This window comes from Chaetura pelagica, unplaced genomic scaffold, assembly GCF_000747805.2.
Source record: "Chaetura pelagica isolate M959 unplaced genomic scaffold, ChaPel_1.0 scaffold274, whole genome shotgun sequence".
NCBI classification, from domain to species: Eukaryota; Metazoa; Chordata; class Aves; order Apodiformes; family Apodidae; genus Chaetura; species Chaetura pelagica.
This window is the reverse complement of record NW_009952983.1, coordinates 872,599-887,133: the sequence shown is the minus strand read 5'-3', so window position 1 is coordinate 887,133 and position 14,535 is coordinate 872,599. Positions and strand designations below refer to the sequence as shown.

General features: G+C 40.0%; 1 protein-coding gene across 1 annotated transcript in view; it reads left to right on the top strand.

The window, feature by feature from the left end:
* PELI2 (pellino E3 ubiquitin protein ligase family member 2) overlaps window positions 1–14,155 on the top strand; it is a 53,122-nt gene extending 38,967 nt beyond the window's left edge. Inside the window, exons 3-6 of the mRNA XM_009996472.1 lie at window positions 2,285–2,386; window positions 8,844–9,041; window positions 9,735–9,923; window positions 12,801–14,155. Of these exons, the coding sequence (XP_009994774.1) occupies window positions 2,285–2,386; window positions 8,844–9,041; window positions 9,735–9,923; window positions 12,801–13,367 (1,056 nt within the window). The 3' untranslated portion in view covers window positions 13,368–14,155. The remainder of the gene's footprint in view (window positions 1–2,284; window positions 2,387–8,843; window positions 9,042–9,734; window positions 9,924–12,800) is intronic.
* Window positions 14,156–14,535: the final 380 nt, after the last annotated feature.

Below are 14,535 nucleotides of genomic sequence, written 5' to 3'. Positions count from 1 at the left end.
TTCCTGCCTGGGAATTTTACACCATTCCTAGTGGTCAAGGCTGCACAGATTGGCTGGAGCTGAGGCCAGTACCATCATGTTAACAGGTACTCATGGGCCTGTCCTCCATTGTATCCTCAGCTGCAACACCATTCTGTGGAAATGAATGGAAACTGTGTGTGAAAGCTATTGCATTCTATGCTTGAAATTATCATCTCTGATAATATGAATATAAATTGATTATTGCCATATTATGCTTAAAACACAAGGCATAAGGGTCTCTTGTTTATCACTTTATTTATGTTCTAGGAACACCTGAGGCCTGCTCAGGGCTCAAGGTCCCCTTGTTAGTTGCCAAACACATATAAAGGAAAAGCTGTTTGGTCTTATGGTTCAGTGTCCTAGCAGATCACCAAGTGTTGGTGACTTCAGCTGAATTACATTTCAAGATGCTGTTTCTTCTTACAGCATACTGTGTGGTAGCATAATGGTTACTACAAAACAGACCACACATTCAAACTGGGAAACTTAAAATCTGTCTACTGCTAATCACCGTGGATGTTTACGTCTCTTTGTAGCTGTTGTTACAACTGTTAGAGGAAAGAAAATCAGGGGAACTGGACTTTGTGGCTTGAAACTATGTTTAAAGCTTCATTGCAGAACAAAAAAGTACTGGAAGGGACTGGGAAAGATCATCTATTACTACTTAAGCCTAAATCTTTAGCAGGTGTTGGAGCTGCTAAGAGCTTTCAGTAAGAGGCATGTTGTAATAATCTCTAATCTGTTGCTGTAAATGCACAGAGTTTAAGAGAGAATTATTCTGCCATGTTTTTTCAATAATTCTGTGTCGCATACTTTTGCTAACCTGCAGTAGGCTTTTAATATGCACCTAGGTGCTTTTTGTACCTCCAACATTCAGTAAGGCTTTTAATGATTTGTTTCATTACTGATCTGTGGCTTTGGAATCATTTAGACTTTTGTGAGGGGTGACAGATGAGTAGAATATATTCAGTTGCTGAGTTTAATCATCCTTCTCCGAATTTTGTAGGTGAAGAGCAGCATGAAGGAATGGAGCTAGTGCGGGAGGGAACCTCTTCTAGAAAATGACCCCCCTTAGTAAAAAGCTGGAGAAAGCTCTAATTAACTTATTAATTCAATAGTTGAGTGTCTGCAAATTGTTTTATGAGCAGCAGCAGTCATTGCCTTTCATAATGGTGTGCAGTTATATGGACCTTACATTTACATGTATTTCTCTGTTAGCCAATGGATTGAGTTTCTTGGCTTGTTTCCCCCATCCTGAAGCTTTTATACTTTTACTAATATATTTACGGTGTACATAGTGCAGTTACACTATGACACCACTAAATCATTTGGAGTGAGTGTTAGTCTTTAAGCCTGAGAAAGGGTCATCAGTGCCACAAGGATTTTAGATGCTGAGTCTTGCAGGTTCTGACAGGATTGCTGTCCCTTCTTACAGCTCTTGGCTGTGGCATCTATGCTGTGTGTTGGTTTATTAAGGATAACTGGTTTTCACTGTTTATTTCTGAGTTGGGACTGCTCCTGGGTTAGGCTGATGTCTCTTTTTACTAGTTAAGAGACTACTTCAGGGAACAGACTACTGGACTCCTTCAAAAAGACAAGCTAGAGATGTAAACCTGGGAAGTCTTAACAAACAGCTAATTCATTCTTAGCCTGATCCAGCAGAATAACAGGAGTTGTCCTCTTCTAGTCTTGTTTTAAATACTGTCTAGACTTTGCTGTAGCTGTATCTATAGAGATGAGTTTCCTTTGACAGGTAGTAAGAAGTATCCTTTAATGAGGAAAAGTCATTGAGAGTGCTTCCTCTTCATGACAAAATTGTTAGGCTGTTTTTGATATAACTAGAAATCTATTTGACTGTAATGATACTCCTCAAATCCTGGCACTTTTAACTAGAAATCAGGTGCTTTAAAAAACAAACATAAATTGAGGAACCTTAAACCCTGGGCCTTTGCTGGGCTACAATTCTATGAGGGTTAGGAATTTAACATTAATTTCAAAGAGAAAACCATGTGCTTGGTGTCTGAACTATAAAAAAGGTAGGTATTGAGTGCTTCACAACTAGAAACAAACAAGTGCAGCTTGAGGTTTTCCAATAAAAACAAAACAAAAAGCCACACTGTATGTGTTCACCCAGCCTTGTAATATAATGATACGAGACACTGATTTTCCTGATCATTGTAAAGGTGTTTATGTAGTGAAATGAATTTGATTATAATATTTATGTGGAAGCTGTGTATAACAGACATATTTCTTTATTCAACAGGCGATCAGCTGTAAAGGTCAGCACAGTATCTCTTACACGTTATCCAGAAACCAGACTGTTGTAGTGGAATACACTCATGATAAAGATACAGACATGTTTCAGGTAAGACTGTGCAATATATGGTTTTTAAAAGCAACATATGGAGCCACAGTTCTGTATTTTATTCATCTGGGTATTTTCTGTGATCTGTGGAACTTTTGTGGTCGAAACCAGTTGCATTAATAGGGGAGCATTTGAAATTTTGCATCATCTGCACTTCTCAAACCAGTACCAGCATCTATTAATATCCCTACCACCTTTCTGCTTTTGCTATACTCTGCTTTTTGTGCAAGGATAGTGTAGCAACTGTACAAATAGTACTGGAAAGAAATGTCTGCTGTTTAGATTAATGAATAAGCACCAGAATATGTCCCTCAACCCTCCTGTTAAGTAAAAAGGAAGTAGATAGAAGTAAGACATGACATGGGGAAGGAGGAAGGTAAAAGCAAAGGGAGGGAGGGAGAATATGGGAGCTGTGCTCTAAAGGAGACAAAATTGGTGACAGAATGATAAAACTGTTCCTGAAGTGTGTGCAAATATTTTAAGTGGTGAACTGTGCTGAGGTTCTCTAAGCTACCTACTCTCCAACACAACATGCTTTCACTCTCCCATGTATGCATTTGTGCTTTTCTGCATAACCTAACATTCTAGTAATCTAGGCTATTTTCTTGTGCAATGCTTGTTTTTATATATAATGAGAGAGCAGAAATTCTGCACAAACCTAAACCTGAAGCTCAGAGGAAAACAAACACACGCAATCTTCTCCAGTCCAGGCTAACTGGGTCTGTCTTGTCAGTGACCTCTGTAATTAGGGCATCTTATAATTAACTGTTATCCCTCCTCATTCACTCTTTCACTTTTAGAAGGATCAGCAGTTGAGTGTTGTTAGCAGAAGAGGAAATGGCTCTGTCAAGATGAAAGTGTTCTTGCTTCATGTGGCATTTTTTCCTAGTGTAACTTTGGAACAATTAGGTCCAAATAGGGATTGATAAAAAACCAGTCTTGTTTATGTAGTGCTGCATGAATATGTAGCTAGGAAAGGAATTTGAAATAAGTTGTTGTATGTTAGCTAGTAAAAGGAAAATGTAAGCCATCCCTCTGGGTTACTGTGTGATACTTGTTTATATCTGCAAGATACTTTGTGTCTTGAGTACTTCCAATGAAACTTTTTCTTAATGTAAATTTTGAAAAGCCATTTTGGAAGCTGGAATTTTTCCCCTTGTGTACACTAAAAAGTGAATAGAGAGTTGCAGAACAGCTGCTTCTCTGGTTGTACTGTTTATAGACAGTGCTTTTCTTGACTGCATAATGTCCTACTGGTGATAACAGCTTTTACTTGGGGGATATTGGTAAATAATTAGGGGTGCTTAAGCTGTCACTCGTGTCACTGTCACTCACTGAGGTGAGGAGATGCAGCACAGGCAAAGCAGTTCTCTACAGCTCACAGTTCAAGTGACCCTTGTCTGAGGCAGTAGGTTAAGGGAGCTAAGGAAGTATGCTTTGGAACTAAAGCAGAGTCTTGGCTCAGTGAGGAATGGGCAGGTTAAGGCCAGCTAACTGCCTACCTTCCCCTGCTCCCCTTAGAGATCTCCACTGATGATCAGTAGAGGAGGAATTTGCACAGGATAGTACACTGAGGCAGCTCAGACTGACCTAGAAACCTGCTGTGCTTCCATGGCTGGTGCTGAAGTGCACATCTCTTACTGCTGCTTTACTTCTGGCAGCTCTAGGGTACCTGGTGAAATGTCACAAAAGCTCTAATTTTGGCCCACTTGGTAATTCACCTGTGAGAGGCTGCCTATGGTTCAAACAATGATCTACCATACATCTGTAGTTATAGGACTTCTTTTACTTGTAACAGGTCAAAATATCCCACTTAATAAAACTTCTTGAGCTGCATCTTCTGTTGGTAGTATCTCTCAGTCCTTTTGGAGCCCCCTCAAATGTATGTCAGGGTTAAGGCTTCTATATTGTTGAAATTCCTCTTTTCAGTGCAGCCTGTTTCTACTGTCTTGAGATGTGTAGACTGACATGCTGTGACTTGATCTCAGCTTCTCCTCAAGCACTGTGTCCTGGTTCCTGTTCCCACTCTAGCTGTCTTCTGAGTACTGCACTGCAAGCACTGGCCTAGAGGGGCTGACTGACAGCTGTGAGCATGGGAAAAGAAAAGGTCTGTTAGACTGTGGCAATACTTTGCTGCTGAAGCAATGCCACATAGCAGCTGAAGATGTTGCCATTATTTAGATAAGCATTAGGTTGTAGTTGGTCTCAGTAATCTTATTGGGGGGGTCAGAGAAAAGTTACTTGAGAGCTGTTTTGTGCTGCCCTGTGGTACATGATGGCAAGTTACGTCTTTATTTATTCATAGAATAAAACCTTCCTGTTGATCAAGAATTACTTGGATAGACAGTCCAAAGAGCAGCTGTTTTCTTTTCAAAAATCTTCCTAGCTTTTGTAGAACACTGGCAAAGATGTGGAAGCTGAAAAGGGAAAGATAATGTCTGGACTGCAGGATTATCTTGAGGACTGGGCCCCCTCCTTGGCTGCTGATAACATGTATTATCTTGGGCAAATCACCTAACTCTATTTTTTAATCCTAATCTTCCCCCTCTGTGAAATAGAAGAGTAGCACTGCATGACTTCACTCAGGGAACCATAGTAAGGAATGCAATAAGCTTGGAACAGCAGTTGTTAGTGACACTTTGATCACTGGAACCTGAAATAGGGAAAAGGGAGGAATGAGTTCTGGCTTGTTTCCTTGGCCAGGGTACCATTTCTAACCTGTGAATCCACTGGGCTGAAGCTGATTCCCTGTGAAAGTGAGGGACATCCACAAGTGACAAAAAAAGCTGTCACCTTTTTCCTTCTTCTGCTTCAAGAGTCTGTGGTCAGTCCTTTTCTTTGAAGGAAAATGTGAGAAGACTCCTGTTAGTGATTTGTGTTCTGCAGCTTTTTCCAGAAACAAACCTTTTGAAGATAGTAAACCCAGAATAGCTTCTTGTTTTATGCTTCCCAAGCCTATAACCAAGAAGCATGAGTACCAGTTTATCAGAAGTGATACACAAATGTACAAGGTCTGGTAAGGAAATTAGTAGGTATTAAAGATCAGTGTCCAGGCTGTCCACCTACCACTTTTCTTCATATTTTTCATAACATGACCATATTTTCATGCATGTTCATTAGGGGTTTAAGTCACCATGCATGTAACTTGATCCCCCCCTGCCCATGCAGACATGCATAATTTGTTAATCACACAGCTTCTGTGCATATTCAATGGCTGCATGATGATGTTTCATACAAGAGTCCTATCCCCTGTCCTTCTAGCTTTTTTCTTAAGATAACATGAAGAGTTGTTTACAAGTAAGCATGCTCTTCACAGAAATGTTTGAAAACATTACTTAAAACACTAACCAGGAATGTTCTTGCTTCTTGAAAGCTGGAAGCAATGAAGAAATAGGTGCTTTTGTCTTCCCTGCTTACTTGTATTCTGCTCAAATGACAAACATCTCCTGGATCACTTGAACAAAATTGCTTCCCAGCCTCCTGCAGCAGGGATTTTTTTTCTCTAGTGGAATTTGGTTACAAGTGCTAATATGTATCTTTGTGGGTCAGATTTCTTAATAACAAAAAGAATGTGCTTATGTGTTCCACCTGGCATCTCCCAAACTCTGTGCTGCAACATCTATATGCTGCTAAAAATGAAGATTTTCTTCAGAACTGAGTAACCAATCTGTTGATGATGCATCAGTTGGAGTACAACCTACTCTTTCATGGTTTGATTAGATGAGAGTAGGATGATTATAGCTGTTCATGCCACTACAATAAACCAAAATGTGTAGCCAGTACCCTAAATAACTACAAGTTTCTACAAGAAGGTACATTCAATATGAAGAATTGATTTTCTTTTTTTTTTTCTTTCTAAAGGACAGCCCTTCAGAAGATACATGGTCCAATTCTCCCTATAATCAGAGTGAAATCCTGTTGAAGTCCAAGAATCTGCAGCTGTTAAATCATCAGCTGGCAGGTTGTCTGGGTTTGCCTTGTCTCAGGAATGAGTGTTTTTAATAGCACTTCTTTGACTGACTGTAGACACTAGCAAAGTGATTGACTGGCCTGGCTTTTACACAGCTCCTAATAATAACCTGCAGTGCAGACAACAGAAGCTGTCTTATGCATCAGTTGGAAGATTTATGGTTTGTTACTGGAAGTAACTTGGTGAAATAATACAGAATATGACAAAGTTGGCAAGAAGAGTCCCAAAATACAGCCTAAAATGACTAAAAATTTAAAGTCTTCTTTACCATAGAGGAGAGTGGAAGGAAACTGAGTAATAAAGTCTGTGAAGAGTAGCTTTGAATAGGTCTGTAGTGACTATAGTTAGGCTGCAACATCAGATAGGTTGAAGTTTTTGGTGGGTCAATGTTGATAGTATCAACTTCATTTGTTCCCAAGGGCCTTTCATTTCTGGTGATCTCAACCCCAAAATTTTGAATTGTATGGAGCAGGAGGAAATTACCATGTTTTGAAGGCTGCTTAAAATAAGGTCTAGTGTTGAACTGTAGCAGAGGACATGAGGCTGATCCTCTAGAAGGCTTTTTTCAAGAAAAAAAACAAAAAAGGAAAACCAAAGTTGTATAGACATACTTGTGCCACAAACTAGATATGTGAAGTAATTACGTTATCACTTAAAATATTCAGATTTTCAAAAACACACAAAGGCTTATTATATAGATTGTTATGATTATATCCAAACATACTCGGTTTTCATGTTGACTGGTGTGATGTGAGGAAGACTGGGAGCAGACACTAGTGTGTTTTGTCATCCTTTAAGGGAAAATAAGGCAGCTTTTTCTCTAATGGAATCTAAAGCTTTTAGAGTGATCTATTTGAGAGACTGCAACAGGCAGAAACTTGTTATGAACAAATTTATTTTGTGTTTGTTATTGATTATCCTTTAAGAGACTTTGCATACAGATAGAGAATAGTCAAAAACTGTGAATAAGCTTCCTGCTGCTGGTTGGTGCTGGCTCTCAGCAGGACTTGCATGGCATGGGAAACAGAAGGCTGTTAGAAATAAGGCTGTCAAAAGAAGAATATAGCTTTCTGAGTTTTAGCTTCAGGTTACATGAATCAGAAATGTCCCATAATAAATAGTATCTGAATGCTGTCTCTTGGGTGTTCTATTACTCACTTTATTTTCTGTGAAAAATTGAAATGTATAGTTTTGATTAGGCCTTCTTTAGAATTTCCTTGGTGCTTCTTTGGTGGCTCATCACGTTTTATACTCAGTTGAGACATGTGACGTGGGGAAAGTAACTGGATGTGTCACTTAAAAACATGAATTTTGGCATGTGTTTGAGTTTAATGCTACAAAGTAGAAGTGAAAGAAGTGAAGTATGGGAGAGATTGTTGCTATCATGTCAGTTGTGACAAGGGTTAAGTGTGAGTATCTCTTCAATAATGTTCCTTTACTGTTTAAGGAGACACAAGTTTAGTTTGCAGATGTTCTTATTAATGATGGAACCACGTGTGTTTCTACAGCTGGCTTTGAAGAACAAGAAGCTGAGCAGAATGTAACTTCTTGGGGGACAATGGGATCGTGCTTAGTGAGGAGGTTATTCTATATAAATGTAGATTCCTGATACTCAAGGCAGTTTCATGTGAAGAATATTCTTAACTTTCTTCTGTTTGACCATACGGTGTCTATACAATTAATACTCTGTTCCACTTCTGGTTCCTCAGCTCCACTTTCCCAGTTATGCTTAAAGTTGGTGTAACACTAATTTGCCTGTAGAAATATTGAGAAAGTCTCACTGTATGTTTGGCAGGCAGATCCCTCTGTTTCGTAATGAAGTTCTCTGTTCTAGATGCCTAGATGTTTCCAGTTTTAGAATTAAAATGTATAGATGTCAAGATATAAAAATACTCTGGTCTACTGATCAGCTGTGTTTTATTTCTGCTGAAGAAAGTTTTTTAATTTCTTTAGTCATGGACATTCGTCATTAGGAATACATTTAATCATATTTTTTGGTTTTGCCTGAAAACTCCTTGATTTTGGAATGACAACATATAAAAACATTAAGGTGGGTAGTACCTTTTTGTTGTGATATATGAAAATAACCAGGTTCTGGGTTGTTTTTCATGACATATTAACTTAGAATTAGAAATGTGAATAAAACTTGTCATCTCAAGCTAGCATTTTCTTCATTGAAAGAACAGAGAGGTAAGTAATTTGCTGTGGTTGGATTATGAAGTATCAAGGTGATACTACTTCCATGCTGTTGACAATACTCAGCTCAAGAGTTCATGGCAGCTGTGTTAGACAAGCATATACAGCAGCTGTAGTAAGTGGAAATTTGCCTTATACCAGGCATGTATTTCTGCACAGGACAAGTGTGAAAATACAGATCAGTCTTCAGTTGGATCTTGCCATCACCATTAATTTTGCAAGATTGTGTTCTTAATGCTTGATATTTCTATGGCTTTTTCTAATTATACAATTACCTTAATATTTTTGCAGGTGGGGAGATCAACAGAAAGCCCTATAGACTTTGTAGTAACAGATACTCTTTCTGGAAGTCAAAATAATGATGAAACCCAGATTACACAAAGCACCATATCCCGTTTTGCGTGCAGGATTGTTTGTGACAGGAGCCCACCATACACAGCAAGGATTTTTGCAGCTGGGTTTGACTCTTCTAAAAACATATTTCTTGGTGTAAGTACTACTACTAGTAATGTTATGTACAAGCAAACTTTGTTTTTTATTCTCTGTGATCTTTAAGCCCCCAAATTTCCTTTGTACTAGTTGAGAACTTGTACTGCCCCACTTGTACCAGCTGCAGTGTTAAGTAGGAACAGCAGTTTTATGTGCTTAATTTATTACAGTGTGGACTCTGGGTCATAATTGTCTTGAGCAATGCAGCTCTACTGTAGTAGCTGTAGGTGGATTTTCTTTAGGTTGGTTGGATATATTCTCGAGGCTGTTTGTGAATAAGCTGCTGTTGCAGTTCTGAGCACAGAAGACCAAGGAGTGTGTCAGCTGTGTTTTGGAAAAGGAAAAGGATGTGCCCATTGCAGTGGTGTTCCATTAAGGAGGTGTTAGGGCAATGCTGCTGACCTTTGAGGCCCTATTTCTTACCTGACCTGCAGTCAGAGGCACTCAGCTGATTTTAAAATAATAATATTTAGAATAGAATATTAATCAAAGATTCATAAGCAGATGATATTACTGCTCTGGCACAAGATATTATAAAAAATTGTGGGTTTTTGGTGAATCTGTGTCTTAAGTACAGCTGGATGTTGAGGAAATGTGTTTTATATGGTTCTGGTAAAACTTCAGTGTGTAAAACTTTGAGTCCATACACTTTGAGACAAGCTCTTTCTTTCCTGGGGTGGTTGTCACATGTAGGAAAAAGCAGCAAAATGGAAAAATCCTGATGGCCACATGGATGGACTGACAACTAATGGGGTGCTGGTCATGCATCCAAAAGGAGGGTTCACTGAGGAGTCCAAACCTGGAGTTTGGCGGGAGATCTCGGTCTGTGGCGATGTGTACACTCTGCGGGAAACCAGGTCTGCTCAGCAAAGGGGGAAGCTGGTAAGTTGAAAATAACTGGAACAAGGGAGATGTGTTTTACTGACATTGAGTAGAGGCAGTCACAAGGTGACTGCTGAGCAATAACGTCCCTGAGCAGTGGGCATTGAAGTCATCTAAGTAGCTGTGTGTTAAAGTAGGTTCAGTGCTGCTGTTCTGTTCCTGCTTAGGCATGACAACACTCAAGTTTTCTGCTAATGTCACTTTCCCAACTGAAATAGCCTAGAGTCTAAGAGCTAAATAGACTTTGGTCTTGAATCTCCATCTCTGAAATGTTCTTCTGGGACATAGGGATATCTGGAAGTAACTGCACAAGGAGCTGGTTTTTGCAGTACTATCTTAAAAGGAAGACCCCACTTGCATGGAAATGCATGGATAATACAGCTCCTGTTTGATTTACCTGCCACTGGGAAGAAGATGATATGGGGAATCCTGCTAAGTGTATTCCTGTTTTATCTGATGGAGCAGTGTGGGCTTTGCCTTTACCAACATTGAAAGGTTTCCACTGCCACAGAGAGCTGTCATACATCACCAGGAGAGAGGTTCCCACGTAAGAATGTGTCCACTTCTCCATAGAAAACAGAAGGCAATTGCCAAAGCTCTCTTGTTCTTGATGGTATCATGGCTCTCCCTTCTTCCCCAAGCTGTCAAAGAAAAAAAGTCAAACACTACCACCTAGAAGTAGCCCAGTGAAGTACAGCCTGCTGTATTCCCACTCAAGCAGATGAGCTTTCCCAGAAGTCCTTTGCCTCTGGATAGGTTAGTCTGTCCTGCCTCCAGATATGGAAGAACCTTCATGGTTCACCCCCTCTGCTCTTTGTTACAATATAAGAAGCAAGAGGATGTTCAAGGGGCGTCTTCACAGGAACTGGAGGTGCCCTTTTTCTTCTGCCACGTTCATCCAGGTGTTAGAGTTTAAAGACTGAGAAAGGGGGTGCATGGTGGGGCCGGGATCCTTCCCCTCTCCTGCCAAAGCTGCTGTCGTGCTGCTGCCTTGGAGCTCCCAGAGCCCACTGGTGTTAGAGGTATCCCCCACACTCACACTGGGATGACTTTTCAGCTTTGCCATTGGCTTTGCAGGAAACTGGATGCTTAAAGGAGTTGGGAGAATGGAGCTGGAATATTTTGCTGTGCTTTCAGGAGGCAGCCTGCAGTGCATAAATTGCTTTGTCACTTTAATGGTGGCAGGCAAACATCGCCTCGGGGACTGAGACAGATGATGTTGCAATTGCACCCTTTGTACGTGGTTAGCGAAACACCTTCTTTAGTGCTGCTAAAGAAAGGCAATACTAAAGCAAATAAATTCCTTTCCCTGCATCCAAAATGACTCGATTTCTCATTTAAATAAAATTACATGGCAGACTGGTATAGATGTGATCAGTATTCGTTGATTGGGTTCATAAAACCAAATGCACGGGGTATAATGAACTGAACACGTTGCATAAGAGAGAGCTTTTTGCTTTGCTGTTTGTGAAGGTATTATCAGAAAAGTGCATCAAATCAAGGCTTCTCTCATCTCTACTTGAACTGCTGGATTTTTCTGCTGGGAGTTCTTTCCACTGGTGACCTTCTATCTCTAGTCTGTATTGTACCATCTAGGTGTTTTGTGCAGGAGTGATCCACTGTTAATCTGAATTTAAACTGGATTTAAATCTAAATGCCTAATTGGTTATCATTCATAGTATTCTTAGGCAGATGTGATTTTCATGTGACCTACTTAAGGTATTTGTTTATATTTGGGCATTTGTTTTTCCTTAGCAGTATTTTTTTCTACAGTTTCTATGTATAAAGCCAGGCAGTTGGTCTGTTGTCCTCCTTAATTTCATAAAGAACCTTCTTAATATATATTAATCATCACTGAACTGGAAGCAATAGCACAAGTTGCTTATATGTTGGTGACATTAAAATAAATCAAATAACATTTCAGCAAAGTATAACATGCTTTTGGCATAATCCCTTGAAAGTGTTTCAAGTACCTGCTTCTAGTCAGATGAGAAAAGCAGTGCCCAGTGGGGCTGTATTTGCATGGAATACCTCAGTAAATAAAGGGCCTAATTGTTCAGGAGTTGAGCCTGCCTGGCTTCAGTTGCAGAACTTATCTCTTCAGAAATTCAGCTGGTAATTCAGTCCTCTGTAATGATAATCTATGCAAGTACCTGTAGCTGGTGTTGTATTTGTCATTTGTCCCTAATGTACCTGTGGAAGAGTTTCAGTGTTGATGAGATATGCTGTTGGGAGCTCAGGTTTCTGCCAAAGGCTTTGCACTTCCCACAAGGCAAAAAAAAAAAAAGGTATCTTGAGTAGCAGGACAGCTAGTCTGTCCTGGGTAGCAGCTTTTATTCCAAAAAAATCTTCTGCGTGAGCAGCCTCTGCCAGTCTGTGTGGGCAGAGGATTTGGGGGGAACAATCTGCTAATACAGCTCTTAGGGAATGACAAGTTTCCTCTTCAGTCTGTCATGAGCTTACCTTAAACATGACAAAGGCACACAGAGAATCAATATTAGAGAGAAGAAGCATGCTCAGAGGTGGGGGGATCTGTGAAGATATTAGTGATTACTCAGGTAATACTTTGCCCAAAGAATTATGGGCAGGAAGACTGTGTATAATAATTAGTGTTGCCGTAGCAGGTTGCACATTTAGGATGTCCTGTACAAACAAAGAATAAGAGACCCATGCTCATTATGATCTTAAATATAGGAGAAGAGGCATGAGATGGATTCATACAAATGGGGGGGGTCACAAGGACACAGTAAGACAAGATGAGGTAGCATGCTGTCCCTAGTAATGATTTGGTGAGAAAGCCTCCATGCTTATACAATTAAGTCAGTTGCCTGTAAAAGCTCTTGGGCTTAACTGCTTCTGTTTGTGCTCCACCACTAGGTAGAAAATGAGACCAACGTCCTCCAAGATGGCTCTCTCATTGACCTGTGTGGAGCCACCCTTCTGTGGAGAACGGCAGATGGGCTGTTTCACACCCCAACCCAGAAACACATCGAAGCTCTGCGCCAGGAGATCAACGCTGCCAGGCCGCAGTGTCCTGTGGGGTTAAACACTTTAGCATTTCCCAGCATCAACCGTAAGGATGTGGTAGAAGAGAAGCAGCCTTGGGCATACCTCAGCTGTGGCCACGTTCATGGCTATCACAACTGGGGACACCGCAGTGACACGGAAGCCAACGAGCGGGAGTGTCCGATGTGCAGAACCGTTGGCCCCTACGTGCCTCTCTGGCTTGGCTGTGAAGCAGGTTTTTACGTGGATGCTGGTCCTCCAACTCATGCTTTCACCCCTTGTGGACACGTCTGCTCCGAGAAGTCAGCAAAATACTGGTCTCAGATCCCACTGCCTCATGGTACTCATGCATTTCATGCTGCCTGCCCCTTCTGTGCAACGCAACTGTCTGGGGAACACAACTGCGTCAAGCTGATTTTTCAGGGTCCAGTTGACTGATACCACTTTGCAATGACCACAATAAAAATTTCTTTAACAATTTACTGTGAAGATTTTGCCACTAACTCTAGACTTTCCTTTTTTTTTTTTTTTTATAATGTTATTAATAGGGTGGTGGGGGTGGGGAAACTGACAAGGAAATTGTGAGGAACTGTGGTGGAATTGGGATACATTGATACCTGGAACTTGACAGATATCAGTGGTGTTGCATGCTCAAAAGCAGCATATTCATGAAGTCTTCTTGGTCAAATTGTAGTATATTTGTAATCTTTTTATTAGTACCCTGGATCAAAAAAAAGGTGTCTTAATGATTTTTTTAAGCTAAGATTTTTTAATGGAAAGGTTTTTTCTTCTAAACTTTGACAAGCCTTTAAAACCTATTTTTCAAATGGAGAAGGAACATACAGAATGTAACTGTCTTTAATTTACAATATAATTTAACTTGAATAGTTTCTGAAGGAGCTAATATGGAATGTGTGGACAGCCATAGGTGAATGTTCACTAGAGATAATTGGATATGTTAAGAGAAAAATTAGCTGCCTAAATTGTAGAGTATAAAAGCTATTAAAATATCTATTATGGTATAACACAGCTGGCCAAAAAGGCATCAAGGATTACTTGAAACTGGGGAAATCCTGTTTGCATTGATTTCCTTTCAGTATAACAGATATCCACTGTTCATTATGTATGGTAGATGGCTGATTTATTTTTTTTTCTTCTGTTTAATCTGCAGCTGGTGAAACTACTTTACTGTTTTACAAACCTAGTTCTGGTTTTTAAGCCAATGTTCTGTATATGTGTAGTCTGGCCTTTTTATTTCTGCCCTAACTGCTCTTTGCATGCCCAGGAATGTTGGGTTAATTGAGATGTAGCAAGGCTTTAAAAACTGCATTAATTAATGAAGGGGTAGTGCTGCAGCAAGACAGAAGATGTAGGCACAACTTATGCAGAACTTATTTCCATAAACCTGAATTCAGGAAAGCACTTGTTTTGTGTTTAAATATAAGCCTAAGGGATGGGACTGTTGAGATTCTCAAGTGTTTGTGGTTATATGCTGTTACATTTTGAAATACAAAAAGCAATGACAAATAAGTTACTTTTTTAAGCTCACTTACTAGCCAAAATGCTGTAAGGGGAGCATCGTTTCTAGTTCAGCTGAGTATTTTTG